This window comes from Struthio camelus, chromosome 18 (assembly GCF_040807025.1).
Source record: "Struthio camelus isolate bStrCam1 chromosome 18, bStrCam1.hap1, whole genome shotgun sequence".
Classification (NCBI taxonomy): domain Eukaryota; kingdom Metazoa; phylum Chordata; class Aves; order Struthioniformes; family Struthionidae; genus Struthio; species Struthio camelus.
In genome coordinates, this window is record NC_090959.1 from 1,851,060 (window position 1) to 1,878,967 (window position 27,908).

General features: G+C 46.9%; 1 protein-coding gene and 1 long non-coding RNA gene across 2 annotated transcripts in view; both read right to left on the reverse strand.

Moving 5' to 3' along the window:
* MMP24 (matrix metallopeptidase 24) overlaps positions 1-23,520 on the reverse strand; it is a 57,240-nt gene extending 33,720 nt beyond the window's left edge. The window contains exons 1-4 of the mRNA XM_068912945.1: positions 23,383-23,520; positions 21,971-22,119; positions 15,867-15,983; positions 14,446-14,750 (exon numbers count right to left, since the gene is read on the reverse strand). Coding sequence (XP_068769046.1) covers positions 14,446-14,750; positions 15,867-15,983; positions 21,971-22,119; positions 23,383-23,508 — 697 coding nt within the window. The 5' untranslated portion in view covers positions 23,509-23,520. The remainder of the gene's footprint in view (positions 1-14,445; positions 14,751-15,866; positions 15,984-21,970; positions 22,120-23,382) is intronic.
* On the reverse strand, positions 132-13,361 carry LOC138061552 (uncharacterized). The gene is made up of 4 exons (XR_011135391.1): positions 13,133-13,361; positions 3,207-3,372; positions 2,742-2,857; positions 132-567 (listed from the first exon to the last, which is right to left on the reverse strand). It is a non-coding gene; the product is annotated as an uncharacterized lncRNA (long non-coding RNA).
* Positions 23,521-27,908: the final 4,388 nt, after the last annotated feature.

The window sequence follows — 27,908 nt, forward strand, 5'->3', positions numbered from 1 at the left end:
CTCCGACCTTTTTTGCATTAGTTTTATACTTGGTAAACTTCCTCACGCTAACTATCATCATGCTAACACAGATCTATGTTAGACTTTTCTACTTACTGCAGTTCACACAGATGTAACTAGAGAGACAGATAAGAAGTTTAAATTTTGAAATTTTATTAAAGTAAAAATGATAATGAAGAAGTCAGATTACTGGTTGTGACAGTGCCATGCCTAGCATAATTACAGAAGAGATGGTGTGAACTAAACATGCTTCTAAAATACACTAAAATAACCTCTTCATGCCCATGGAGACAACTGCTTGCCAAGCTCAACATAAAGAAGCTTCAGGGCAACTCTAAGCTATGCCTTGGCACTTGCATCTTCAGACCTTGCAGATCAGAATTGTCAAGCAGAAGAACATGTGATTTGTTTGCAATCCTCTGTCTGCCTCCACAACTCTCTGTTCAGTAAAGGCTGTCTTTGCTAAAGGCTTTCAATCTTCTTGCACATGAACACCTTGAAGAAGTGGTGATACTGCTTTTCCATTTGTTTGTAACAACAGAGAGACGTGGGAAATAGCTTTTCAACCTGGAAAGGAAGTAAAAATGGGTTAAAATAAATACAGGTTTCATTTTGTTCATAAACTGTTGTGATTGTAAATTTAGCAATGAATATGATACATCTTACGGACTTCATGCAAACTCTTAGAGCATCTTTAAATAGCTTCACCGGAGGAAGAACAGTGACATGTAATCTGCACAGAAACTGTACCACAGGCAGGTAGCAAAGTGTTAGCAAAATGAGATTTTGGGGAATGTCACTAATGGTAATAGAGCCAATTTGACTCTACACTCTCCTGTCTGCAGTGTGACAACTCATTGATCAACTGCAGGATTAACTTGTACAAGGTGTGAGCTGCTCTCCTTTATAGTAGTTTCTCAAACATTTTTTTTTAAGTGCAAGCCCTCGCTTCACTCATCTGAATATTACCCCTTCTCCCTGTTTCTCAAATGAGATTGCAGCACCTCAGTTTTTTCAGGGTAGATGAGTAAGGACTAGCTGTTAATACCTGGAATGCAGGTATAAACACACACTTGATCTCACCCTGGAGGAACTGACCCACTGCCAGCAACTAAAGGTGGGCAGACACTCCCGGTTAAGGCAAACACCTTTTAAAGCTACTACTCCGTGGGAGCCACAAGCCCCAGATGAAGCGCTTGAGGTGACTCAGTAGACATTTCATACATAAGTCATTGCGCTTTATGTGCACAAATACGATAACACTAGCCTTTAGGACTCCTGGTTCAGGGAAGCAAAGCGCAGTCTGAGACACATGGGCAGCACAGACCCAACAGTGCATTTTAAATCATCTGCATGGACCAGATATCTCAAAGCAGGAACTTCTATCACTGAAGTAAAGATATCCTTTCTATTAGTATAATGCCAGAAAGAGATTCAAATCCCCATGAGATCAAGTGACTGCAGAAGACAAAGAACTACACTGTATTACCAATCATCATGAAAGATAGATAGTTTGCAATACTGTCTCAAAAGGCAGTGCGCAAAGTGACTTTATGCTAGTTACGTTACAGACCTGAATGATGTTGCAAGCTGATATGTCATCTGACGTGGTGCAAATGGCACTATGCGGACAATCTCCTGTAGAAATTCACAGGAAATTGTAAAATATCTTTCTGGCATGGTGAAGCCATAACTGTCTGGGTGATGTGGAGGCAAAACTGGGCAGCCAGAGAGAGGAGAAGCAGGGACTGCTTCAGCTGGCTTGGCAGCCACAGACATGCGCTGGAATAAGAATACTCTGCTGAAAAATATTCCCCTATCTTCCACAAGTGTAGATTAATTAATAGCCTGTCATTCAATACGAAAATACCAAAGAATCATCAGTTCCAAACTGAACAACCATACTTGCCTTTTACATCATAAAGTTCTGTGCAATAAAATAATTCTTTTATTTTCTCATCTTTGTAATCCATGGGAATGGATTTTTCCTCTTCTTAGATTGCAAATGGCCTCTGTTACTCTTTATAAGTTAATCAGTGGTAGGCATTTTATTGTTTTCACTTAGAAATCTTAAATGGCATAGAATATAAAACTTTCAGGTTTTAACATTTTTTACAAGAGCTATTGCATTTGTACTCTCCCCAATGTGCACAAATTTTGTTAGCACATAATTCTCTAATTTGGTACAACAGCTGGTCAAGAAAAGAAGAACACTTATAAAAGCACGTAAAATATAAATATGATTTTCATTCTACCAGTCTTTAAAAGAAGTTATGCTGGTGGTTTTATTTTTAAAGAATATTTAAATAAATTTGAAATCAATAATTTAGAGAACTTTCCCTTTTCTCACTTGTTTTCACTTTTCTATTATGAGCTAAAAAAAGAGTAAAATAATAATAAAAAAAAGTCACATGTGATGATTTACATAGACACAGCTAGTGAAGAGAGAAAGTGGAAGTCCAAGGGATGCTAAGTCCACTTTACTGCAAACAGCAGGATCTACAGACTGAATTTAGTACTTCCCCTAGGTGGGGGAATAGCTGGAAGGTTACTATGAAAAAAGGGTTTTGAAACAGCAAGGCTAGCCCAGTCTGCTCCAAACAGGTCTTGACCCTTCAGTAAATGGAATGCAGCCAGGTTACTATAGATACTGCTGGGCATTGGCTCACTTCACTATGCTTCACATATTATCTGTTTTTTCTTCAGAGAGGAAGAAGGCAAAAGAAGACTTTCTGGCTCACCTTGAGTCTACTGTTCTGCCTTTTTTACATAGTGGGTATATTTTCCTTTGCATGGAAGGACACGTTATTCTGATCCTTATTGGCTCCTTTCTATGAATCTCAGAGTATCTCATTCTCTGTGGAAAGAAACATAATACTTTACTTCGATTATACACAAATCAATAGGATTCCAAATGCCTACATACATGTATTCATACTATGTGTATAAAACAATTATTGACAAAAGTAACAGATAGCAATGTTCTCTGTGGAACACTGTGAATATCAGGCATATTTACAAGAAGATTGTTTTGAAAGTGGAAATTGCAGGTGATCCTTATTCATGAATTTCAGCTGCAATCAATAACTAGCCCTGTCAATACTGCAAAGCTTTAGAATGCAGACTGCAATAGCACAGCACTACTGCCATGCCACATCTATCTTTGTATAATGACAATGTAAAAAACAGAAGAAAGCATTACTTACAGAGATACTGTCCAGTAGCGAAGAAGAAGAAACTGAAAACAGAAGTCTTCCATTTGCACTGGTGGTCTTTTTCTCTTCACTTTAGTTTTGTAATTCACACAGTAAATGGAACATTTGTTTCATGTGATTGGCTATGACGACTGACAAGCTTCTCTGGTGGGATTAGCTTTTAAAAAATCATAATTTGCTATAAATAACTTGCAAGTCCTTCATTTAAGGCTCTCTATGTTTTAGTTAATTTGACATGATAGGGATGTAATCTCAAACTGTTGCATAGTTAAATGGCTTGGCTTGATCTTTTTTTGCCATGCATGGTTATCTTGAGACCACATGTCTATATGTTTGCTCTCAAATTTGATTCAACATTAAAATATGATTTTAGAGAACTCTGGCTTATGGGAACCAGTCTCTAAGCAATTTTAGGATAACAACAACCTTAAGTAGAAACATTTTAGATACTGAACATTGAACTGGTCTTCTGCAATGAACAGAAGTGCTGACCAACAACATGATTTGGGGGAGTGAAATACAAAAACAGCCCGAGAGAATAAGTTGGAATTTTAATACAATCTTATGCCCTGTACAACTTCCAATATCTATATGAAAGTCAGTCAGATAATGGGCATTCTGCATTTAAGGATACATAAGTAGTTTCAAAGCAGCTCTGATTTTCCCTCTGAAAAATACTAATGCTTATTTTCAAAAATATCAGAAGCCTGAAAAATACAGATGGATTCAAAATGCCATTTATTACAACAAAACTCTTTAGACGCTGAGATGTTCTGTACCTGAGAAACCAGAGAAAGAAAATAAAAAAAATATTTAACAGCCAAAAAGTGACAAAGACTACAGGTGTACCTTCTTGTGAGTGCATGCGCTCTCTGTCAAGTTTCTCATTGTATCATAAATTGTCCTTGTTGGCCTCAGCATTTTCACAGAAAATGAATATGAAGAAAGCAGTAAAATGAAAAAGAAATGAGGCAGAAAAGTGAAGCAAAAGGTAGAGGAAACAGGAACTTTAGAATGAACTGAAGATAAAAGACTGTACCAACTTCTGGCAATATGCTGGCTGAAGAGATAGGGCTAAAAGGAAGTAGTATTTCCTTTTTCAGCAAGCATGCACGGTTCCTGTACAATTCAGGTAAGTGGGTTGCAAGCAGACAGTACAGAATCATCCTAGAGAAGTGGATAACAGTGCAAATTGGAAAGAATGCAAGGACTGGACACTCTTCATCCCTCTTTGTCCTCTCTCTCCACCTAAAATATCACTATCTTAATCAAGCAGATCAAATACTATAAAGAATGTGTTGTGGACAATGTTTCCAAAGTGATATCTTTTATAATAAACAACTACCAGGTTTTCTTATCAGGTAAGAAAAGATAAACCTAATTACATGCACCACTTCATGCTAACGCTACATAACTTATTCTAACATACTTTCAGTAAGTTTATATGATTCATCTAATGAATGCTTGCAGCAACCATTTAAATTATTTTATTTCAGAAAAGTAACAATAAGAGGTAGTTCTTTAAAGCATCAAAAACAGGGAAAAATATTGCCAGCTATCTTTCTGCACCTACAAGTATCAGTTCTCTTTCTTGACATATCTCAATGTTAAAAGAGTCTGGCTTTTTAGAAGGGAACTTGCTAATAGATAAGATAAAATTATGAGTTGCGTATCTTGGTACATCTCATATTTGCTTTGAGAAATATCTGCAATTTGCTCTGAAGTACTAGGTGATAAATGGTGTGTTCTCGGTAATGCTAAAGAACTACGGGAAAATTTAGATTGAAAGGCATGTCTGGAGATCATAAAGTCTAATTTTCTGCTTCAAGCAGGGCTAACTTCAAAGCTACATCAGGTTGCTCAGGGCCTCGCCCAGCCAGGTTTTGAAAATCTCACAGGATGGAGTTGCCATAACCTCCCTCTGCCAGGTCCCAGAGTTGCACCACTCTCATGGTGAAGAATTTTTTCCCTTATGCCCAGATGAGTTTTCCCTTGTTACAAGTTGTGGCCGTTGCCGCTTGTCTTTTCTCTGCGCACCTCCCAGAAGAGTTTGGCTCCTCAGGTGTTGGAAGACTGCCATTCGATTCCCCTGGCCTTTTCTTGTGCATCAAGCGCTCCAAACCTCCACTATCATAGTGCTCCTTCACTAGACTCAATTCAGTTTGCTGACATCAGTCTTGAACCGGGGACCTCAAACTGCACGCTCCACTGTTGTTAAACTGGAAACTTCACTGCTTTCAAATAACAATGCGCTACTGACAAAAAGGGAAGCTGGTTTTGCAAAGAGATCGAGGTAAGAGGCAGGAAAAGCTTTCTAGAAGAAAATGGTCACAAAGAACAGGAAAAGAAAAAAAGGCAGTAAGAATGGAAGGGGGAGAAAGAATGTATTTCTTCTTTAAAGAAATAAAAATCCTACCCAGAATGTAGATACATAATATTTCTGCTGCACTTCTACGAACAACATGTCTACTCTGCAGCCAAAAGGTAAAGCGTAGCCCTCCCTCCTGCCCCAGCTGCCCATTTCTACTTAATTCTGTGTGTGGGCCCAAGAACTGATCAGCTGTAAGTTAAATGAGATCAGGCAAAAAAAAAAAGGAAAAAGACAAATAGCATTTGGCTAGATCAGTTCCCTAGTTCACACTGTGGCTGCCTGAACCTTCCCTCTGGTTCAAAGGGGAATCACGTGGCAGGGACTGGGTGGGGGGAGCATGTGCATAATCCCTTGCATAGCAGTTTAAATTGATTGAAGAGCTGTAGCATTAATCTAGAAACTAACTTTCTGATGGACAATGTTTAATGGAAGATGAAAGCTAAAAGCATGGCGCTACAATTCTGTTTCTCGTTCAGGGTCAAATTATTTAAGGCTTTGAAGGACACTCACCCCTGCAAAATCCAGGGACTGAATCTGAACAGGGAGAGCAATACACCTGTTCCTTGAGACGGTCTGTAGAAGGAGAACCTGTTCTAGCCAGATACAATCTGTAAAGTATAAAGACATTGCTCAATATCTGCATTTCTATAGGGGAACTTTCCATGTTTCATTTCTAATAGCTTTTAGGGTATTCAAGACAAATGAATGGATTCCGTTATTGGCTTGTGACAGTTAAGGCAACAGGTATCAGGAGCATGGGACAGCCTATGTAAGACACCCAAGATGGATCAGATGGATAAAGGCAAGGAAGGGTCAGTGATCTAAATGGAATGGCCTTCAAGCAGGGGACATTGTGAGGCAAAGAATTTGTAGGTATCCTGAGGCATTTTAAGAGCCTTGAACTCAGTGGGAATAAAGTGAATACCAAGAAATTTAGGTTCAAACCTAAATTAATTTGGTATACTTGATTTCTGAACAGAAGCAATCCAACCAGTGACAGGAGAGTGACTGTATCAAGAGCAGAGCCAGCAGACAGGAAAACATAAATCTGACTACTGTAGAAGTCTGACTGACCTACACTCACCACAATGAGCAGAGCTATTCTTGGTGCATCCATGGCCTGATTTGAGCATTTTTTTTCTTGTGAAAATTAATCTTTAACAAAAGACAAGCAGGCTAATGGAAGCTAATGATAGTCTTCTGGATCGTTTTCTTTAACATTACAATTCATATGCCTGCTTTGTGATACCTCTGATTTTCAGCTTCTGTTCCCAGTATGCAAAATATCTGAGGGCTCGAGAAGAAAAGGGCACATAGTGAGTGACACTGTAATGGCATCTAATGCCTGGCCTTTAACTGCCACTCCAGAAGGGCAAAAGTCTCTTGTAGGTCCTGTGCCCTACCTGCCAGCCCTGTGAAAATGTACCAGGAGAAGTGCCTGCCCTGAGTAAACTGGGTCTCTAAAATATGCATATGTTTGTGCAAATGAATTCCATGGTAAAAGCGGAGATGGGAGAGAGGATCCCATCTTTAGGAAAGGGGATAAAATTCCACAAGAATCAGGGATGCTTGAGATAGTAATATTGCAAGGACTGAAAACTGCAAATCGTGACATCTCCAGTGTAGACACCAATTGGAACATGTTGGCTAGCAGACTAAAAGCCAGCTCAAAGCTATGCCCCTAAAACCAGGTACAATTTTTCATAACAGGCCATAATACTCACTGGCTAGGTGTAAGATGTTCCTCCAAAATTAGCTACTCCAATCAAAATTTTCTCCGTGAGGTGCACGCTGAATGCTTATATTTGTCAGCTTAGACAGTTTTTGGCTGTCCTGTAAAACCTCCTCCTCAACAGATTGCTGAACATATGAAACGTCCAGATGGTGGCTTCAGGAGTGCCTGCTCTGATGTCTAGATAGCTGTCCACCGAAACAGTGCTAGGCCTAGTGGCATAATTATAGTAAAAAATCTGTCCAGTTCCTCTCCTGTGTGGCTAACGGAAGCGTTCCTGGACACTGTTTCAGGCCCTTTACTCCAGAACTTCTGGCGTTCTTCTTGGCTGGCTCTACTTCAGAAGGCCTGAACAGGAAGCTTTCCAAAGAAGCCTCTGGAGGAACACATAGGGATCTACAGGGACTTGCTTGTTGTAATGACTACAAGATTTCTTTGTTTCTGTTACCAAAACACAGCATCTCCTGACAATATTTAAAGAGTGGTCACATCCAGTATTGCTGAACCTGGAACAGCAACAATCACACAGTTACAAAAACATCTTGCTATAGATGTGAAGCTGTAGCTGTACAGGGTGGGAGAGTAGCTGGAAGACAGAATACTGAAGGATGCATCCTATGTACTGCACAGTGATTAGATTTGCTGTGAAGCCGAGTTACAGTGTGGTAGCTACAGGAGTAACTTGCTACGTTGACAAGCGGAGTTGTTTCCTGAAGAAGCCCAAGTAGCTGCCCTGCAGACACACACCCACTTACATGCCACACAACAAGCAGGTGAAGGGGAGGGACCAGAGCACAACTCTAGGCATGCTGAAAGGAAATATTTCTAGTGATCCCTGGCACAGTGTGTATACCTCAGTACTTATCTAGCTTTACCATTAAAAAAGCTCTCTAAACGTCTCCCCTAAATCAATCTTGCTTCACTTTAAGCTTTCTACCGCTATTTCAGAGCATTTCCTAAGCAGGTTGGTGCTTGGTAGGGATCAGCTTTAGAACAAAATGTGGATTGCAGATAAAAACTGACAGGAGGTATCATCATTGCAGATGGGATAGCCCCAGCAGTGGCAGTTCTGATTATCAACACAGCAGCACCAGAGGTGCTTGCTACTGCCATAGGTAGTGACGGTAGAGATGGGTGCCATTGGCACCAGCACTGCAAGATACAGGCACCACTGTCTGCAGTGACAGCGACAAGAGCAAGTACCATCACGGTCAACAGAGGAAGTTCCCACTGATAGCTGTGACGGGTTGGTAGACACCCCACATTTAGCAGTAGTGGTACTGGTGACATGCACAAATAGTGGTGCTGAGATGTAACTGCTGCTGGCACCAAGGGCATGTGCCAGCCCTGGCAGCAGAGATGACACTTAGGACTACTGTATGAGTAGCTGTTTCCATCACCAGTAGTGGCAGCTCCCAGATCCTTGTGAAGTTTCAAATTCCCTTTGACATGACTTATGTACCAGCAGCAATTTCATAGCATCTGAACTGAGCTTTCCCAGAAAGTGCTAGGACACACAGTGGTTCAAACATCTCCTTTAGAAAGCTGCCATTTGTTTTCCAAAAAAGCCATGAGACCTTGTGTAGAGGAGGACTCTGCAGGTAATGGCAATGTTACTGATCTGGAAAGAGAGCTGCATCATGGAAATCAGAAAATATGCATGAGCATAAAGTGAAAAAGCTAGCTATGCTGCACCTTCTCAGAGCAACTAAACGAACAATAAGAAGGTCCCTTACAGAAAGAAATGAAATAGGACTGGAAAGAAAGCATGTGACTCCAGTTCAGAGCAGACCAAACTGAAGCTAATCTAGAGATGACTCAATGCTATGACAAGCTTTCAGGCTCACATGGAGTATAGAGGCAAGCACAATCTGACCAACAGGAATTCATGGGGGAATGGGAAGTCACCGTGTCTGAATGATGAGACAAACTAAGAGATCCTGGGGAGCTCATAGGGGAGACATTCAAACATTCCCTGTGCCACACTTTTTTTTTTTTTTTTTTTTTTTTTGAAACAGCTGTCATGTGAGACTGCAAGACTGTGAGCAGGACTCTTATGTGCCTGGAGGTGAAGGTAGTCTTATGGGAGTGGAGAGCAGAAAATATCAGGCTTTCAGAGGTAATATAACCCACTAGCTGAAGACTACAGTGGTTCTTTTACTATTTTTCTCAGGGCTGTTACTTTATGTACTTTGCATGTATATGTGTAGTATTTAAGCTTTTTTACTTTTAAAAGACCACGAAGAAGATTTGCCTGGGATTATTATTGATATTACTTGCAATGTTAAACTGGAGGTTAAAATTGATTTCATGTAATTAACCTGGATTAAAAAAAAGTTTCAATTGTCAGAGGTGTCGGAGCAGAAAATGATAATGTGAATATTTAAACTGACAGAACTTCGGGCAAGGAGAACAGAGTATTAGAAAATATTCTATTTTACCCACCTAAAAGCGGATTTTATGCAGCACATCTATGCTTGAGCCAAACTAAATAAGATATTGAAGATGCCTAGTAAGATATCACAGCACAGTCAAAAAATCTGTTTACCTTGTTTCACAGACAGGCTTTTTTGCCTACAGTGAGCAATGTATGGCTGTCACTGTGAGTCTGGAGATGGGCAGTTTAAAGTCTGTTTCGATGTTCCTACAGTATATTTGAAGTAAAAAAAAGTCCAGGACTTGGAGAATGAAAGTATAGAAAAGTTACCTTTGGTGTTCCTTCTGCTACGCAAATAATTTGGATACTGAGGCTGCCTGCACTGGCACTTAACTCAGGTGACCCAAGCCTGTGTCTAAGCAGCCAAGATAGGCCACTTGGCCTGTGAGAAGCCACTTGCAACGTAGTGCTAAGAGACTATGACTTCAAAAATTGCTTAAATTGCCTCCAAGTGCCCATACATTAAAGTCTAAAACACTTGAATCTTTGTTGCAACAAGCTGTGGATAAGCTAAGAGCTGACTGCTGCTTTCATTTTTATTGATCAGAACTTTCTATGAAAAATATGAGATAAGTCTCCCTATCTGAACGGGATACCACTGAACGGGATCTGCTCTGAGTCCAGCACTAACAAAACGGCACCACAGAACCTGCCAGTTTCATAATGAACTACAGACTGTTCATGAGCCCAACTTCCTAGCTAGTTTTGCACATCCAAAAATAATCTTCCCTGGCTTGCATATGTGAATGTCAGGGAAGGCAGTATTAAAGCTCTGACAGAATTAAGATGATAGTTTGGCAATCAGGAATTGAAATACAGTATTACTTGGCTAATGGAATTGTGTGCATGAGAGGAACAAGCAATAACATCCAATGTAAAGAAAATTCATGGTCACTTTGAAAGCCCATGCAGGATCATTTTTGCAGCAGATGACAGATATGTTGGTACATGTGTCCCTGTCACCATGGTCTTGGATAGACAAGAACAGCATCATATCCATGATGCTCTACCGCAAATTTTAAGGGATATGGTAATGGTCATGCACATTTGGTCTAGCTATCAAAAACTGGCAAAAATCAGTATAATCATGATCATACAGAACGCTACTGGTGTATACAAACGCCAGTGACCTAGTTCACTAGACAGTGTGCTAAAACTGCTAGTTAACCTCGGCGGATTACCACAAGGTGTTTTTATCAGATGGAAGGTTTCATGAACAAGGCATACCAAATTCTCCATGTATAATTCAGAGATAGGTGTTTTCATAAAAAGATCTGTTCAAATCATTCTTCATTTTCTCACATGGAGTCTTATCCAGTCAGAAATGGTTCACTTATTGATTAAAACATAATTTGCACCACGGCTGAAGAGTCCAAAATAGTTCTGTGGGGCAATGGTTGCATCCAAACATGTATTCGCTGAAACTTTTCAGGTGCCACAACACAGTAAGACAACCATAGATTAACAAAAGTAAAGCTTAAAATCGTATTGGTTTGTAGCAAAACAGGGACTAAACAGATCTCTGCATTCATCAGCCAAATATTTGGAGGACCTGCAGTGTGAGTCTCAGCACCCTGCTCTGTTGACCAGGGATTACCTTTACAATTGCCTTGTTGCAAGGCTAAACGAGCTTTGAGGCAGTTTGTTCACATTTTCTGTGCAATTAATACGCATTATAGTCAGGAATGGAGTGTTTTACATGCTGATTTTTTGTGGGTTGATGTAAAGATATTGTTGTTACTTTATGGCTATTTTAAAATTTCTATAATTATTGAATGGATGCTGAAGAGCCAAAGCAATTCTTGTTTGTATATGGGTAAATAAATGGGAGAAAGCTCTCCTCCTGCTCTACTCCTGGGTATTTTTATTCTTTTGCTGAGAGACTTTTCCAGCTCCAGATTGAATAGCCACTTTGCTCCTAGTATACGTTATCACAAGAACAAGTGAGATGCTATTTGAAGAAATATTTCCTGTTGAATGGACAATATTGTCCTCCCTAACACCTCATTTCCAATGAAAAAGACAGTGGGATAAACCTCCAACCTAGGAGAAATTCTTTAAGACCTGTTAATAGCATTTCAAGTAAAACACACCTGAGGTGAGAACCTGCAGTTCCAATGACCAGAAACAGTGAAACAGAATGAAAAACCCTCCTAAAAAGGCCTAGATTGTCTAGTAAGGAGACAGGACATTTTCACACAAACTTTTGAATACTAGGGCTAAAAACATATGCAGAATCAAATTTCTAGTGTTTAACACTCACATCTTTAATGCTCTATTACTAGCTCAGAGAGGTTGCCAGGCTCACCCCTGTCATTCTCAACTCAAGAACTTCCCTTTCCATCATCAGCACTTCTGCAGGTGAAGGGGACAAAGATCACACTCCACCCCCTCACGGGTCACGTTAAAAAGAGTTTTTAAATAACTGTGCCACTGAGTCTATATTGCACTCAAAATACATAGATGACATTTATTCTCTAGAACAGAAAATCTCAACCCTTTCATCAATTTCCACAATCAACTAAAAAAAAAAAAAACTACAGCCCTCTATGGTCTCTGAAGTACTCCTCCAACAAGACAAACTTCCTCCTGCAAGCAACATCAGAAAGAGCAACCTACAAATCACAACATGAAGAAAACGCCACAGATGAAAACATTTTGCCTCCAAAAAAACAGAAACCATGTGAAATGCTTAAGAGAATGTTAACACACACCTGCACCTCAAATACCAGTTATTTGTGCTCTGAGGAACACCTCTCACGATCCTCACCCAGCCCACCAGAAAAACAGATCACACTTCTCAATGAGCCACATGGACACAGTGTAAGGAATGGTTTTCACACCAAAAAAGACCCTCTACTCATCATACACATTTCTGTGAAACACTATCCTAACCCAAGATCTATAAAAAAATCCTCACTTTACACCCTATACTAGAATGCATATTCAGAAGAAAAACGTTTTCCAGAGCCATCCCTCCCAGTATTCAAACAGCCTCCGAACCTTGGTAAGCTCCTCATCAGAAGGAAACTTTGAGTGAAAAAATCATATAAAACCTGTCAAAACCTTCCCCTGCCTCCTTCCTGTAAGGACCTTCTATCCCAGCTATCAGCACTCCCAGGTCCCACACGCTTTCCCCACACACTGCTTTCCTGAGATGTCATATCCCATATATCAGCCACCCTTAGTTATCCTGTAGGTGAAATCAAATAACCACTAAGACCAGAAAGAACTTGCACAAATAAAGCACAAAAATTTCCAACTGCTAGGAAAACATTTCTCACAAGGCAATGGCTCAACCCCTCATTCTCAATCCTGATCCTTAAGAAACCGATAAGCTGCCCTCTCCCCACAAACCTAGGAATGAAAATATATACCTTTTTAAGACAGCAGACAGCATGGAGATCCTGCTTTTTTGCCGCAGTATGATCTCCCACGCTTTCCACACTACCCCCTGGCCACGCCCCACAGCCTGTAACCTCTTTCTCTGCCTACATCTAAGCTAATAATTTAAACATGCCAGGAAATGTTCCTTCTCGTTCTCCAAGATGACAAGTATCTTATCATTTCTGCTTTCTTCCAAATTCATATTCCCTCTAACTTCACACTTACCAGCTGCATTTTCTCTCAAAGGCGACCTAGCTGATAGATATCTACTCAAAAGCCTGCGGGACTTTCTCAATTTCTGTTCTCCTTTGAAACTGCCACGTCTGTTTCAGGCCGGAAGCTGGTTTGCGTGCCTGAAAGCTTGGCTCTTTTGCAAACCACACTAGTTGGTCTAATAAAAGACGGTACCTCTGCTTACTCTGTCCTTAGACATCATGGCCACACCGGTGCTACTATGTCTTTATACTGTTTCACATCAAATCCTGTCCATGTTCCAAGTAAACTTCTAGTCTATATACAATGTTTCCAGACATTCTTTTGAATCCGTGTTCTTCCCAAATACACTTCTGCCAGCGAAAGCTGGAGTGATATTTTACCAGTCCACTGAAAAATTCTCTTTTTGTCACCTTCAGTCCTCTACAAGTCGTCAGTGTCCTCAAGGAAAGGTTTGGAAAATAAAACCAGATGCCATTATCTTGCCTTTAGATAGCAAGATAAAGCCATAAATACACAAACAACTCTTTACTCTTTCAGGCTTAATACCACACAAACAGTTCTCTGAATCCTCAGCCCTTCAGCTTTGGGGAAAATAAATATGGATTTAAACCACCTGAAAACTCTACCACCTACTGAGAAACTACCACCAACTCCTATCCAAACACCCTCAACTTTCTGCTCCTTACTACAACTAACTCCGGTTGCCCTGAAGTATTCCATGAGATATGGAGATTACATTCCAACACTCTCTCGTTCATCTTTTTCTCTCTGGAAGCACATTTTCGGCAGCAAGAGTGGGCCAAATCTCTGAAGAGCGAAACAGCCAGTACACACGCGCTCCTGTTCACTCCTGGATGTTCACACATGGTCTGTTTAAAAAAGGCATGCAGGGTCACAAACCTACTAATAAAACGATTTGTACATTGAAGATAGAATGCATATTTCATAAAACATTGGAGCCGCTGTAGAGGAGAGGAAGGCTCCACCCCCTATTGGTGAGTGGAGGGCAAACACTTCCCATTTAAAAGCCTATCAATGTGTCTACATTCAACTCGCTCTTCTTTTCAAAAATGACCTGCACTCTTACCGTCATGATTAGAGTTTCCCAAGGTCCATGGCTCATCTGAATCAAAGTGAGTATCTCCTCCTATTCCTGGTCCAGGAAAGTAAGCATGAGCTAGGAATCCACCTTCTCCATCAAATGGAGAACTGTCTCCATGGAAACCAGAAGCAAAAAATATCATAATATCTGCCTCCTTCCTGTCATTTTTAATTTCATGGTAAGGGACCTCTTCAAAGGTAAGTGGTGTCACTCTCTGCCAAACATCAAATGCCTGACGAATGGCTCTCCTCGTGTCAAGCTCTCCAACCTTGGGCGTATAGTTGTGTACACTGCATAAATGAGAAAGAAGGCTTGTTTAAAGGTACAAGAGTCCATTCAAAACTTCTTATTGCAATTCCAAAACACAGTTGTTTCTGCAGAGTCACCATATCTAGAGGGGCTTTAATTTTTGCAACAATTCTGGGCATGCAAAGTTTTGCTTTTGCAAACAAAGTTATCAGCAAAATAATAGCCCCAATATGAAGTCCACTAATGTTAACAAGAATCTTACCAATACTTGGGCTGATCTTGCATCATTTCCTAGAAGTCTGATTACCCTCCAAATTATGGTGGAGAGAGAGAGAAGTAATTTGAAAGCTTAATTTGAAAACATTAATTACCTCAGATTTTGCCTGAAAATATCATGCTAACATGGAATCCAGAGTATGGAAAAACCCAATTACTAAAATTCTTTCTGAGAAACAAAACCTATCACTAAACTATACAACCTTACTGATGTGAGCAGTTTCATTCTCAGGACTGCTCTAACTCTTAGGAGCTCATCAGAGTGATGGACCTGCCAGTTTTGTGCAACCCACTGCATGACAGTTGATGATACAGAGCTAATTAACAAATTAGTTTAACTGAACATAGATTTCCCATAAACTTTAGCTTAAAAAGCAGGCTTCATGAGGATTTTGTGTGCATGCAATAGACTCAAACACGACTCAGCTTGGCTTGGGTGATATGAAACATCTATGTCACATGGAAAAAAACTACAGATTTGTTTCTTTCTGTCCCCTCTTAGCAAATATTGCAAATGACTTAAAGGCTGGAGTCCTGCTATCTGTCAGCGTAGCTTCAGTTCCAAAGATCAAATTATATTGTAATTTAGAGGTCTAAGAACAGAAAGGTTCTTCTGGGGTTTTTCAGCCAAAGTTACTTGTCTCATAGCTGGGACTTAAGTCATCTTTGCTCATCAATTGTTTTCTAATTGAGAACATATTTCTCAGTTATTTCAGTGCTCTGAAAATGTTCCCCTTCACCATCATCTAGAGAACTGAAGGTCTCAACTATGCATTCAAGAGGAAGTTCACTTTTTACAACTCATTGCAGAATTTGTGTATCAAAAAAATACAGATGATCTTTTTCCAAAGAAAAACGGGGACATGAGGAGGGAAATATACCTGTAGGTTATATGCTTCTGCCTCCATTTTTGTCCAGTTAGCGCATATCTCTTATTCCTCCGACTATGGCCTAAGTGGGGATGATCTGGAACTCCACACCGAGGCTTCTTCATCCACCTGGAGGGACACAATGAAAAAGAAAGCTCACTACGAGTTTGGTAAAGAGACTCAAAATAACTAGGGGTGTGACTGTAAAACCTCCTAGAGATGACCAGTACAGAAACCAAGAAGGGCTAACTGATTCTGTGACTCTGTAATTACGAAGGCTTTCACTTCTAACCACAGGAAGAGATCTCTCCAGTTGGGGAGGTCACAGTCCTTACATTCTGTTTGATCCTCCCCTATAGCCTCTACTCTTTTGAGGTCACTCACCAACATAGGAAACTCTTGCCACTATGTCCAGGTTAAACTGGGAGAGCAAAGGATGCTCTTCCTTGCAGAGGGGTCCATGCACTACTGGCACAGACAGTCATGCCTCCTTCCCTACTTCCTCTTCTTCCAGGCCTAACAAATCTTATTCTTTCTTGCATCAGCTTGACAAGGAGAAATGGACTGCGATCCACAACACTATCCTGCTTGCCGGTTTGCGCAGGCTCCAGAAGAGGTGGTAGAGATGGTTGATGGAGCAACAAATTTCTCTGTCACTGCACGTGACAGGAGAAAGAGAAGACAGGGAAAGCAAAAAAGGGACTACAGCCAGTGGTCTCCAGAGGTCCCTGCACAGCAGTTTTCTGTCACAGCCATATTTTCTCGTATTTAGCAGTGCAGCCCAGGGCAAGAGCCCAGAGCCCAGGAATACTGCAAGTAATCGCTGGCCACTGCTTTCCCAAGCACACAGACGCTGCCCTCAACCTCCTACTTCGGCTACAGCTGGAGACATTGCCACTGGCATTCTCTAGGAGATTTATGGATTTGATCATCTGTTACACTGATGACAAAGGCAAGTGTCTTACTGCGACATGATGCCTTGATGATGCGCTGCAACATTTGGTATGCAGTGGCATGCCACAACCCACTTACGCTCAAGAGCAGCATCATCGTCAGTACTGGCAGATTTGTCATGCAGGACACCAAATTCTCTCCCCTGATCTCAGCAGAGCTTCCACTTCCTACCTACCCTGGGGCAACTCTTGGCCTACAAATACAGACGGTGCTTCATTAGCTGCAGCCAGTCAATATCAATGAGTCCACACACGTCTGTTCACTTGAGCCCAGACAACGTACATCTTACCTCCCAAAATACTAGCCCCTCTTCTTCAAAAGGGAAAGTCTCTTCCCATGACCCGTAGGTGGTTTACAAGATGAAACCAGACAGGATAAAAGGGACGACACCAGGGCTCAGAGTCGACAACCATTTTGTGCTCTCTCCTAGCTCACCTCATGGGGCCAGAGTCCTCCCATGGTAGTTTGGATGAGGTCAGTAAGTAAACAGCAGGGAACAGAAGACTTGTTTCTAGACAGATACCTTCCCTCACACAGCCTAAGAAGAACATTCATTGACAGCACATGTACGGGTTTCCAGTTCAGGCAGCAAAACAGTTTGCCTAAACTCTGTCAACTTCCCCCATTTAGAAATTGCTGGTGCTCACAAGCTTCAGGGCAGTCATCTGCCATATCCCCCCTGCCAGAAAAGGACTCCTTTCTAGCCTGTCCAAATGAGAATGTGTCCATATGGCAGCTATTTCCAAGCATGGTCCTGCAGACTGATCCTTTTGCTGGACTCCAAGAAAATGGGGTCTGTCACACTCCCAGATTCAAGAGAGACATCTCTGAAGATCCTCATACATGAAAGCCTCCTTATAGGAAAAGGAGAAGGCTCTCTGTGATGGCTTTGCACATTTGGCAAGCTCTGCAATTTCATGCCATTGACCCCTGTAACACCTCTGCTTTACTCTACAGGGGCTGTCAAATCTGGAATGGTCCCACCTGGTCACTGGGACTCTCTCCTCCTCACAAAACCTCTCCTTTGCCTTCCTCTCCTCTTTATACCTCTCCTCTTTATTCCTCTCCTCTTTAGCAGTGGCTAAGATGAAGGTCAGGTAGCTGAAAACACAGGATATTCTCAAAATGGCCTCCCTTCTCTTGGGGAAAGTGGCAGAGCGCTCCCAGTTTTGGGCGACAGCAGCATTGCAATCTGAGAATGCCAAAGACACATCTCTTCAGGTAGGGTGCTTGTAATGACTGTGGCTGCAGTACTTACTCGGTGGGAATCTGGAGCCAGATGACAAGCTAGAATGGAGGTGCAGTTTCCAAAAGGGGGAAAAAACAGCAAAAAGAAAAAGAAAAACCTTCTAGTTAGAGCTTTGAATTTGGGGGTTGGGGCGGTGAGCAGGGGAGAGAATGACATCTGAGTCAGGCCAAGCACAGTATCTTTTGTGGCTTCTCTTTACTCCTTTGGTTCACAGGAAGGGCTACATGCAGGGGCGCGCAGGACTCCTCTCGGGGCCAGGCTTGCCAAGGCTCTTCAGACTGATGTGACTGCCGGGACTACGGAGGGCCAGGCAGGAGTTTAATAACTTCAGGAGTTTAACACAGATGTCTAACAAAGCTGCGCCAACATAAAAGACAAAGACACTTATGTTGCCAGGAGGCCTGCAGAAGTTCAGGCAGGCCCCAGCCAAAGCCTGAAAAAACAGCCTGAAAACAGGGTATGTGCATCACACACTCTTTGCGGTCTTAAAGAGCAAGAGGGAGCATACGAAGTATTTGATGCACTCTCCAGGACCATCTTAAAACTTCCCTGACAGCCTGGAGGGCCCTGGCTGGCTAACCTCAGTTGATGGTCTGACCATCCACTCCCAGGATCCAGTGGCCACGACCTTGGTGGCAGCTCACATAAGTGCTGAGGCCACACATGCCTACCAGGAGGCAGGAATATGTTTTATACGTGTTCATATATGTTTTCATACAAGTCTGGCCCAGAAGAGGCTGAAATGGTACTACACGATGTGGGCAACAGAACAAGAACATTCCACTCTTGCTTTCTGTGGAGAAAGCTCTAGACCTGTAGCATTGGGGCGTTCTCTCCTGCGCCTGCTCCCTCAGCCTCTGCAATGAAGGGAAACAAAAGTGGATGTAAAGGAGAATATGACATTCCCTGCTCTTGCCCCAGCTCCATGACAATGTAAGGATGCCAGGCAGGACACAGGGCCGTTCCAGAGGCAAGCTGCAGTGCTGGCACTCTGGGCTTTAGGGCCTTCCTGAGCCAAAGGTTCCCCAGGACCAGCATTTTCAGAGCAGCTAACGGACTTACCCTACACACCTTTGCCTAATGCCTGCTTCAACCCCCATTATACTTCTGCCCTCTCTGAACCCCAAGACTCTATCACCAGGGGTTCCACAGGCCAGCTACGCATTGTCCAAAAACAACTTTTGTTACCTGAACACAGCTCGGGAACACCCAGTGTGTCAACCCCCTGTGCTAACGTCAAGCTGAGACTGCTTACTTTTTATTCGGATCAGTTCCCTGATACAGCTTGCTTCCCAGCCCCATGGGCCCGAGCAAGACCCAAAGGGCCAGGCTACAAGTCCAGCCAGCCCTTCTCCTTTTCTCAGCAGTGCCGCTTTATCTCAAAAGAATCGTGCAGCTGTAGCTTGGGACCATTTATCTTCTGCAGCTAGGCTTTTTGCCAGCCAGTCTCTAGTGAGTTCTTTCCTTAACCCTTTCTTTGCTGCAGGGGACTTATAAATACACCTCCCATCTGAAACAGCAACAACAGAGAAGTATTTCAAGCAGGGCTCACGTATTGAAAGATTCTTAGGAAAGGGAGGCACCAAGAGAACTGAACCCTCACAAGGTCTGCTTGGCCCTTTTTAGATATCGACTACAGCAATCCTCCAACTTCTTGGCGTGCCCAGAAATACGCCCTTTCCAACAGCACTGCCATCCAGCTCTTGTCCACGTAGAGCTGTTTTCCACGCCTCAGGCACCAAGTCCTCCACATGACTCTCACCAAAGAAAGAAGGGACCTCTCACAGTGGCCTACCGCTGAGCTGGTGGGAGCTGTATGCTTAAACTTCCTGAAGTATACAACGCAATTGCAGCTGTGCCTTGCAACCCAAAGGCAGAGAGACCCGTACAGCAGGCTACAAGACGCAACAGCAGACAAACCAGTCAGTTCTAACACAAGAAAGACCATTTCTTGGTTCTCTCCATGACCACGTTATGACAAACACAATATTCACCGCTTTTGTGAGGCGCTACACTCACTCTTCCCGTACACTTCCAGCACTGCATCACTGCTTAACTCTGGGGCAAAATTACCAGTCAACCCCCTGACTTCAGGGAGACATGAAGTTTGCTGGGGTGCTGTCGATTTCAGGGTAGGAGAAAGTTGTTTTGATTTTCCCCTGCTGATTTTACAAGAAAGCATATAAACTCAAGCTGTTATCCTGTTACTGCTCTCTAAGCTCAGTAAGCTTCCCCCTACTTGACCCCACCTTCCTTTCACGTGCCAGTACAGCAACAGCAATAGTGGTGTTCTTTCCCATTTCCCACTTATGTGGGCAGTCCTTGTACAGGAGCTTCCACACAGTGGGCTACTACTCTTAAAGGAAAGACCAAGCTCAGGGTTTGGGCCTCTGTGGGGAAGAAGGAGCCTAAAGGCTTTAGACTTTCAATATAAGTGTCAAGGAAGGGGGGGGGGGGGAAAAAAAGGCAGAATTTTTGTCTAAGAACCCATAGAAAATAAATTTTGCACTCTAACAGGTTATAAGGAAAATTTAAAGGGCTAGAGCTCAGGACACAGACAGAAGCGACAGAAAAATTAATAATTGCAATCTCCAAAGTCATAACGCAGACTGCAGTAACAGTCCTAGGTTTGACAAATACCTGAGCAAATTCAAGGGCTCTCAGAGCCAGTCTGGCTCAGCCTTGCTCTCCTCTGGCTCTGCTTCACTGGGAGGGTGACGGAGCACTGGAACAAGTTGCCCAGAGAGGTTCTGGAGTCTCCATCCTTGGAGATATTCAAAAGCCATCTGGGCACAGCCCTCGGCAACCTGCTTTTGGTGACCTTGCTTAAGCAACTGGGTTGCACTAGATGATCTCCAAAGGTTCTTTCACACCTCAGCCATTCTGCGATTCTGGGATATGTAAAGCTGGAACAACATTGCCTGTCTAACAGATACTAGCTTCAGCATTCTGGGGCAGAACTGAAGTGTACAAGCAGGGCTGCAAAGCAGCATGGCTTACTGGCTTACTTCGTGTCCCCTTTCTTTGTGCTACTGCTTCCCTTTTAGCAGCAGAGAGCATCATGACAAGAGAGAAGAACCACCACGCACAGCACGCTTCAGAAGGGTCTTCTAACGCCCTAAGAAAGGGTCAAGGGAACAGTCTCAAGCAGTGCTAGAGCGAGTTCAGTTCTTTGGGTTACCTTTTTTGCTCACAAGACGCCTCCCCACCCCAAGAAGCATTTCTAAGACCTTATCTGGATTGTGCTTTAGTCAGTGGATGCTCCCCACTAGCACAGAACACCAGGAGACAGGCTCAGTTAAGCCTGCGGTTCATTGGTATCGAGAGACTGCTCCAGGTCACAAGGAACAAATAATACACCCTCAACATATATCACATGGTGTCTACTGTCCAACAAATGGCAAATACTTCACACCTATGTAGCCTTTGCTATCCTCATCAGGATACTACTACACCTCACAAGGAGGAAAGCTGTTCATTCGTTACTCTGCTTCTTCACAGAGAGCGTCTATGCAGAGCCACAGCTCCAATTAATTAAGAAAGACTTCTTGAGAAGACATTTGTGGAGCCAGGATTTCACCTAAACGCAGGCAGAGATGAGAATAAACACAACCTTTGAGTCATGCTCCACCTGCGTACCAGGAAGGGGGGTCTACATACAAAGAACCGCCTTTAACAAGACCTTCTCCTAACAGTTGCAAACAGTACTCCTGGCAATAAGATGAAGCTGGATTTTCCCCACATGCTTTGGTTACGGACACCGCTTCACAGTCTTCAGGTCTTCTGTGACTGCCTGAGCTAGTCGTATTAAGCACCTTTGAGGATTTGGTGCCACCAGCAATAAGAACCCAGGCGATTCCTATTGGAAGGGATCTGGAGAGGACAAGACAAACATAGCCTACGTTCATCTTACTCAATGGTTGTTGGATCCAAAACTCCTGTTACTGGGATCCCGTAAAACTGCTGCATAGCGGCAACTGCAGACTGCATAGCTTTGCCCAACTGCAAGGCAGGCAATCGGCTGTCAGGTGGAAGCAAATAGCCATACGCTTTCAACCAACCCTGAAAAACAAAGAAGCAGAGCATAAGAAGCTGCACAGTCACTTGTAACATCTACAGACAAGAACATTTCTTCCCAACAAGAAGGGACTAACCAGCTAAAGAAAGTCAACAGCCTCTCTTTTTTTGTTCCGTTTGGCAACACCATCTGGTAGCAGGCAAGGACTAAAGAGCCAGGTTCAGAGCTCCCGCCTGGACGGGAAGACAGCTTCACAGGCCTGGCCAAAGCCAGCAAAGACTGCCTACTATGCCCAGCCTCTGCCCTGTACTCCACAGCCAGGTCTCGGCCGTTGCAGAACGCAAGCCTCCTGTTCAATACTTCTTACTTAGCCTGGCGGCACGAAAGCCGCAGAGAGCCTGTAGGGAGAGGGGCCCACAAAGGAGGAAGCCCTTGCTTCAGGAGGGTGAGAAAGAAAGCGCAGCACAGGATCAGAGCTGTGGACGCCAAAGACAAGTTACACGGGTTCAAAAAGTAAGCACAGAAATTCATGCTGGGGGGGAGGGGGGAGGCGGAAGATGTGCCAGGCATCACCAAAGGCTCAAGAAAAAGCCACGCTGCAAAACTGCTGGGACACTGGACGTTTTCTACCGTTGCCTTGGCATCTGAGGTCGGCCTCTGCCAAACACAGGCTACTGGAACGGAGGGACCACAAGAAGTCTGAGCCAAAGCAGCTGACCTGGTTAAGCCGCAGTGAAAGAGCAAGCTAACCAGACCAGCTTCGACAGGCGCTGCCGCCACAAACACAAGAGGCAAGACGGTCTTCCCAAGCCGCTTCCCAGCTTAGACACATGGAAAGAGGTGAATGCACAGGCAGAGGAGCTGCAAGTGACACAAGTGGCACCGCAGAGCTGAGGCCAGTTCAGCAGCAGAAAACTAAACTGGCACCTTGGCCACGGAGAAGCGGGAGGTCCTCAGGCAGCAGCAGCGAGACAAGAGCCTGCAGGAGACGCCGGGAAGGCTTTTGGCAGAGCAGCAGTGCCCCGGCACAGGGCACGGCGGGCAGCAGGCACAGGGCAGCCAGGGCGCCGCCGCCAGCGCAGCCAGGGCCTGCTGGCCGCACTCGGCCCGCTGGCCCCGCCAGGACCCCCGGCCCAGCTCCCCGCCCCGCTCCGCTCCCGCCGCTGGCCACCTCGCTCCCGCCTAGGGCACCCCCGGCCTCGCCCCCGGCCCGCCGCGGCCCCGCTGCCCTCGGCGCCCCGCCGCGCAGCCCCCGGCCCTGCGCAGCCGCCGCAGCCCGGGCCCCAACCCCGAGCCCCGGGCCCCACCTGGCCGGTGCTGGTGTCGGTGGCGACGGCGGCGCCGAGCAGGCCGCAGAGCAGCGCCAGCAGGGAGCCCGCCGCGGCCCGGCCCCGGGGGCCCCGGCCCCGGCCCCGGCCCCAGCTCGGCGCCATGGCAGCGGCGGGGCTCCGGCCCGGCGGCGCGGGCTGCGGCGGCGCGGGCAGGCCGGAAGGGGCGGGCGGCGGCGCGGCACCGCCTCTTCCTCGGCGGGGCCGGCGGGCGCGGGGCCGGCTGGCTGCCAGCCGCCCGCCGCCGCCGCCTCGCGGGCTGTCGCCGCCCCCTGGCGGCCCGGAGGCCGCGGAGGCTGCGCGGGGACAGGCCGGGCGGCGGCAGGGCCCTGGCCCGGGAGGGCCCGGCGGGACGCGGCAGAGGCCCGAGGCCGCGGGGGCGGGGGGCGCCTCCCCGGCCGGCGGGGCTCCGCGCCGTCGCTCCGGTTCCCCCACGCCCGCCTCTGGCTGCGGAAGCGCAGGAGCGCGCAGCCGCCCGGCCTTTGGGCAGCGCCGGCGGAGGGGCGGGGCCGCGCGAGGCTGTCTGCTCCGGCCTCTCGTCTCGGGCTGCGTCGCGCCCCTTCTTGAGAGGCCCCGGGGCTCGACGGCCTCCCAGCGAGCGGGGGGCTAGGGCCGCCCCGCGGTGCCCTTTGCTTTTGCTGCGGCCTTGGAGACCTTCAGCAAACACACCCGCGTGTAGGCACCCCGGGGGCAGGAGGCCGTAGTTCTGCCAGCAGCCTGGGGCTGCGGTAAAAGTGGGGCCAGCAGTCCCGTGGGCAGCAGCAGCCCTGCCCTGAAGGCCTCCCAGGTGTGCAAGCAGCGGGCAGGCCGTTTGGAGATGCGTACGCAGGTGGAGAGCCGGATTTCTCTGCTGCCTCCGAGAGACCCAAGGGCCTCCCTTCACTTTGGCCAGAGTTGGGAGGGGGAGGGCACAACAAATGGCCCCTGCGGTGACAGTGGGAAGGCAGGGGAAGCTGTGGATGGCAGGGGCCTGGCCCGGCCCCTTGAGTGGGGAGGGGAGCACAGGGCCCAGAAGAGCAGTAGCCAACCTACACTTTCACACCGGGTTCATTAAAGAACTTTGATCCTGAGCTGGCTTGGGGGGAGGGCGACACACGCTACAAAACCAGGGAAATCTCTTGCTCTGTCTGTCATAGGCTTTACCATCCTCAGCGTAGGAGCTGGAATGAATCTCCCTTAGCAAGTGAGTCTTTTAGCGCAGTGCCCATAGCCCGCCTGGCACAAGGGGCAGCTTGCTAGACAAATCCGACTCATGCAGCAGCCGTCAGCGGCGGGGGGTGTTTGGAGCTGGAGGAGTTGGCCCGCAGACGGTGTAGCCGTGGCTGGGAAACGTCAGGCTGGAGCGGGCTGCCGTCCCCCCGGAGAGACGGTGTCGGGGCAGCGGTGCTGCCAGATGGGGGGCGTTGGGTTCTCCTGCAGGTGGGCAGGGAGTGCGCCCTCACCCAAAGCAGCTTTTTGAACCTGCTGTGCTGCGTGCCCAGGCAGGGCCAGCCCTTTGCCTCCTGACTCAAGCTGACAGCAGCTCAGCTAGCGTGCGGCTGAGGCGGTGGCTGTGCTCAGGACAGCCTCTGTGCCCTGCCTGCAGAAGCTGGGCGCAAGCTCTTTGCAGAGCCAAGCCAGCTGGAGCTCCCCCTTCCTCCCGTGCCTGTGGTTTTGTCCCAGGGAGAACTCTGAAAGGGAACAGCTCTGGCTGCCATTTCGACTCGCTGCCTTGCTAGAGAAATCCTCCTCCCACGCACACACTGCCACTTTGTCAGACCTTCCCATTCACCAGCACCCCGTGTCCGTGCGGTGGGTGCCTCTGAAAGCCCTTGCTGAGCCAGCCACAGGCAGGTAGGGCAGCAGTGAGTGCCACATTGGCGTGGAAGGAGCGTGACCTGTGAGCCTGCCCTGCTGATTGGGGTCCCGGCACACTGGGAGCAGGTGATGACCACTGAGGGACAGGATCGGGGCTCTCCCTGCTCTCAGGAGAAACCCCAGCCATGGGCAGAGAGACCTTCTGGAGGTAAAGAGCAGCACTGCCAGTACAGTGAAAGCTCACGTCCCTAGAGCCGCATGACTCTGGTACACGTGGCCTCCACTGTAACCCAGAGCCCTCTGCTTAGCCTCTGGTGGCGTCAGGACCTGCCTGTTTGCCTTTGGGGACAGCCCAGAGCCTTCTGTGTGCCCTTTGATGGCCCGCAAAGCCATCTCTTCACCTTTTCAGGAGCCCCAAAGACCTCCATTTGTCATGAAGTCTTTTCCCTCACCTCTCCCATTTGCCTTTCAGTATCATCCAGAGGGCTCTGTGTGTCTTTTGGGGCACCGAGATGTCCCCACGGGTCTTTCAGGGCAGCCCAGGGCCTCCGTGTGCCTTGTGGGGAAGCCTGGGGCCCTGCCTTGACCTTGCTGATCCTCTCCAGGAAAAGGGCACTGTGGGCAGGGGGAGGCGTGGGGCAGTACCGAGTGAGCAGAGCAGCGTCCTGGTTGGCAGCCCTCCCTAGACATGTCTGTGACTACTGATTTACAGGCTTAGGTGCTGTGCTTGGTGCTTAGGAAAGGCCAAGAGCTCAGGCCTGGCATGGACTTGTCAAGGGCTCGGTCGTTCTTGGTGTTGAGCTCTCCGGCAAGCCAAGGGCAGGCCAGGGCTGCAGGCAGGCGCCGGCGTGGCCTGGCAGCAGCAGGGCGGTGGCGCGGGAAAGCGGCAATGCAACAATGCGCACTTGTTGTGGTAGTGTTGCTCGCTGGGAGACTGGCCTGGGCGACCGGAGCTGGGTGCCGCTGGAGCAAGAGGTGCCAGCGGAGGGTCGCAGCTGCAGCAGGACTCTTGATAGGAGCCATGGAGCATTATCTTGCTGCTGGCCTCCGAAATATAGATGGACTGCTGAGGGCAGGGGAGAAGAGGGGCGAGGTGCGTGCTGGGGGGATGGAGAGGGTTCAGCTTGGGAGCTGGTGACCACGCAGGGCTGCTCTGGGGCATACGGCAGTGCGGAGGGAAGGGAGAGGGATAGACGTGGGGTGAGGCCAGTGGAGACTCTCAGGGAGTCCTGTCTCTGCCCATGCTGGATTCCAGCTCAGCAGGCAGGAGGGGTGGTGTGGAAGGACAGCAGGGGTTCGGTTTACAGGCATGGGAGCTGTAGGGAAGGAGGCGATGAAGCAGAGAGCTGCTTTGGAGTAGGCCACTCTTGGCACCCTCTTTGTCTGGAGGTGCCAAGTGCTCCAAGAGCACTTGGTAAGTGCTGTGCAAGAAGGCTCTTGAGATGGTGGCCTGAATGCCCATGAGCGTCTCTGTCTTTCTAGCTTGGGCGCAGAAGACAGCAACTTGGAGTAGGAGGTCCTGAGCTGCTGGATATCCCGCTCGGGGTCAAACTGCCTTTGCTGCCTGGCGCCAACCCTGTCTTCTACCGGGCCAAGCTGGGGGCAAAGGTAAAAGGCGTGGAAAGGGGTAGGAAAAGGCTCTCCTTTTCCATCATCTCCTTGCCTGCATCCATTGAGCTGCCTGGAGAAGAAAGAGCCATTCAGAGAAATCAGTGTGGTGACCTGCTATAGAGTGGGAGCTGCAGGCCTCTAAATGAGACAGGGCTGGGCAGGCAAAGCCAGCTCTGGGGTGCGTGCCCCTGAGAGAAGGGAGGAGTTGCAAAGAGCAGGGCCAGCTCCTGGCCAGAGGTCGGGAGAGCGTGTCCCAGCCCTGGTGTCTGCCCGTGCATGAGCTTGCATGGCCAACGCCAGCCGGGCATCTGGCACCGTGCAAGTGTGCGGCTGGTGGCCTGCGAGCAGCAGGCAGCAAGGTGTCCGGGGGATGGTGTGCTTTGGGCAGGGCCAGAGATGTGAATACAGGCTCTGGAGGCAATGCTCTCGACCTCGGAGGCTTGAAAGCGCTACCCTTAGGAGCTGAAGAAGCTCGCAAGTGTCCTTGTCTCTTTCCTGATCTCTCGTACCCTGCTCATGCTGTGGACGATACTTTTTGCAGCTTCACCAGCCATGTGGTTATTTCAGTCTGGGAGATCCATACTGCCGCTTCTTGAGCAATGAGTACCGGAGTCTGCATGACCCACATTTGCGAGCCTACTACAACCGCAAAGACAACCTCCGGAGACTGAAGAGAGGAGGTTTCATCACCAGGGATGGCAAAGTAGGTTGACCATCAGGGAGAGAAGAAGAGTTTCCACTGGGGGCGGGGGGGTTGCCAGAGCGCTTGCTGCAGCCCTCCTGTTGTGGGTGGAGGGCGCGGGGCTGCCGTGCTGATTTCCCTGGGGGCAGAAGTAGCCCAAAGCCCGCTCCGGGAATTCCCACGCCTGCTCTTCCAAGGCTGTGCCACGTTGCCTCAGCGCTGACGGAGTATGGGTGGGAGGTGTGGCAGTGGAGCGAGGAGCACTGCTCCCCCGCGGGTGGGTGGGAGCATAGCCCCCAGCTGCTGGGCAGGGCAGGGTGAGCAGGGGAGCCGCTCCGGCTGGGTTAGCCCTGTTTCTGGGAAGGCACGCTGCGTAGTTAGCATGACAAGTGTTCTCTCCATAGGTGGTTTGCAA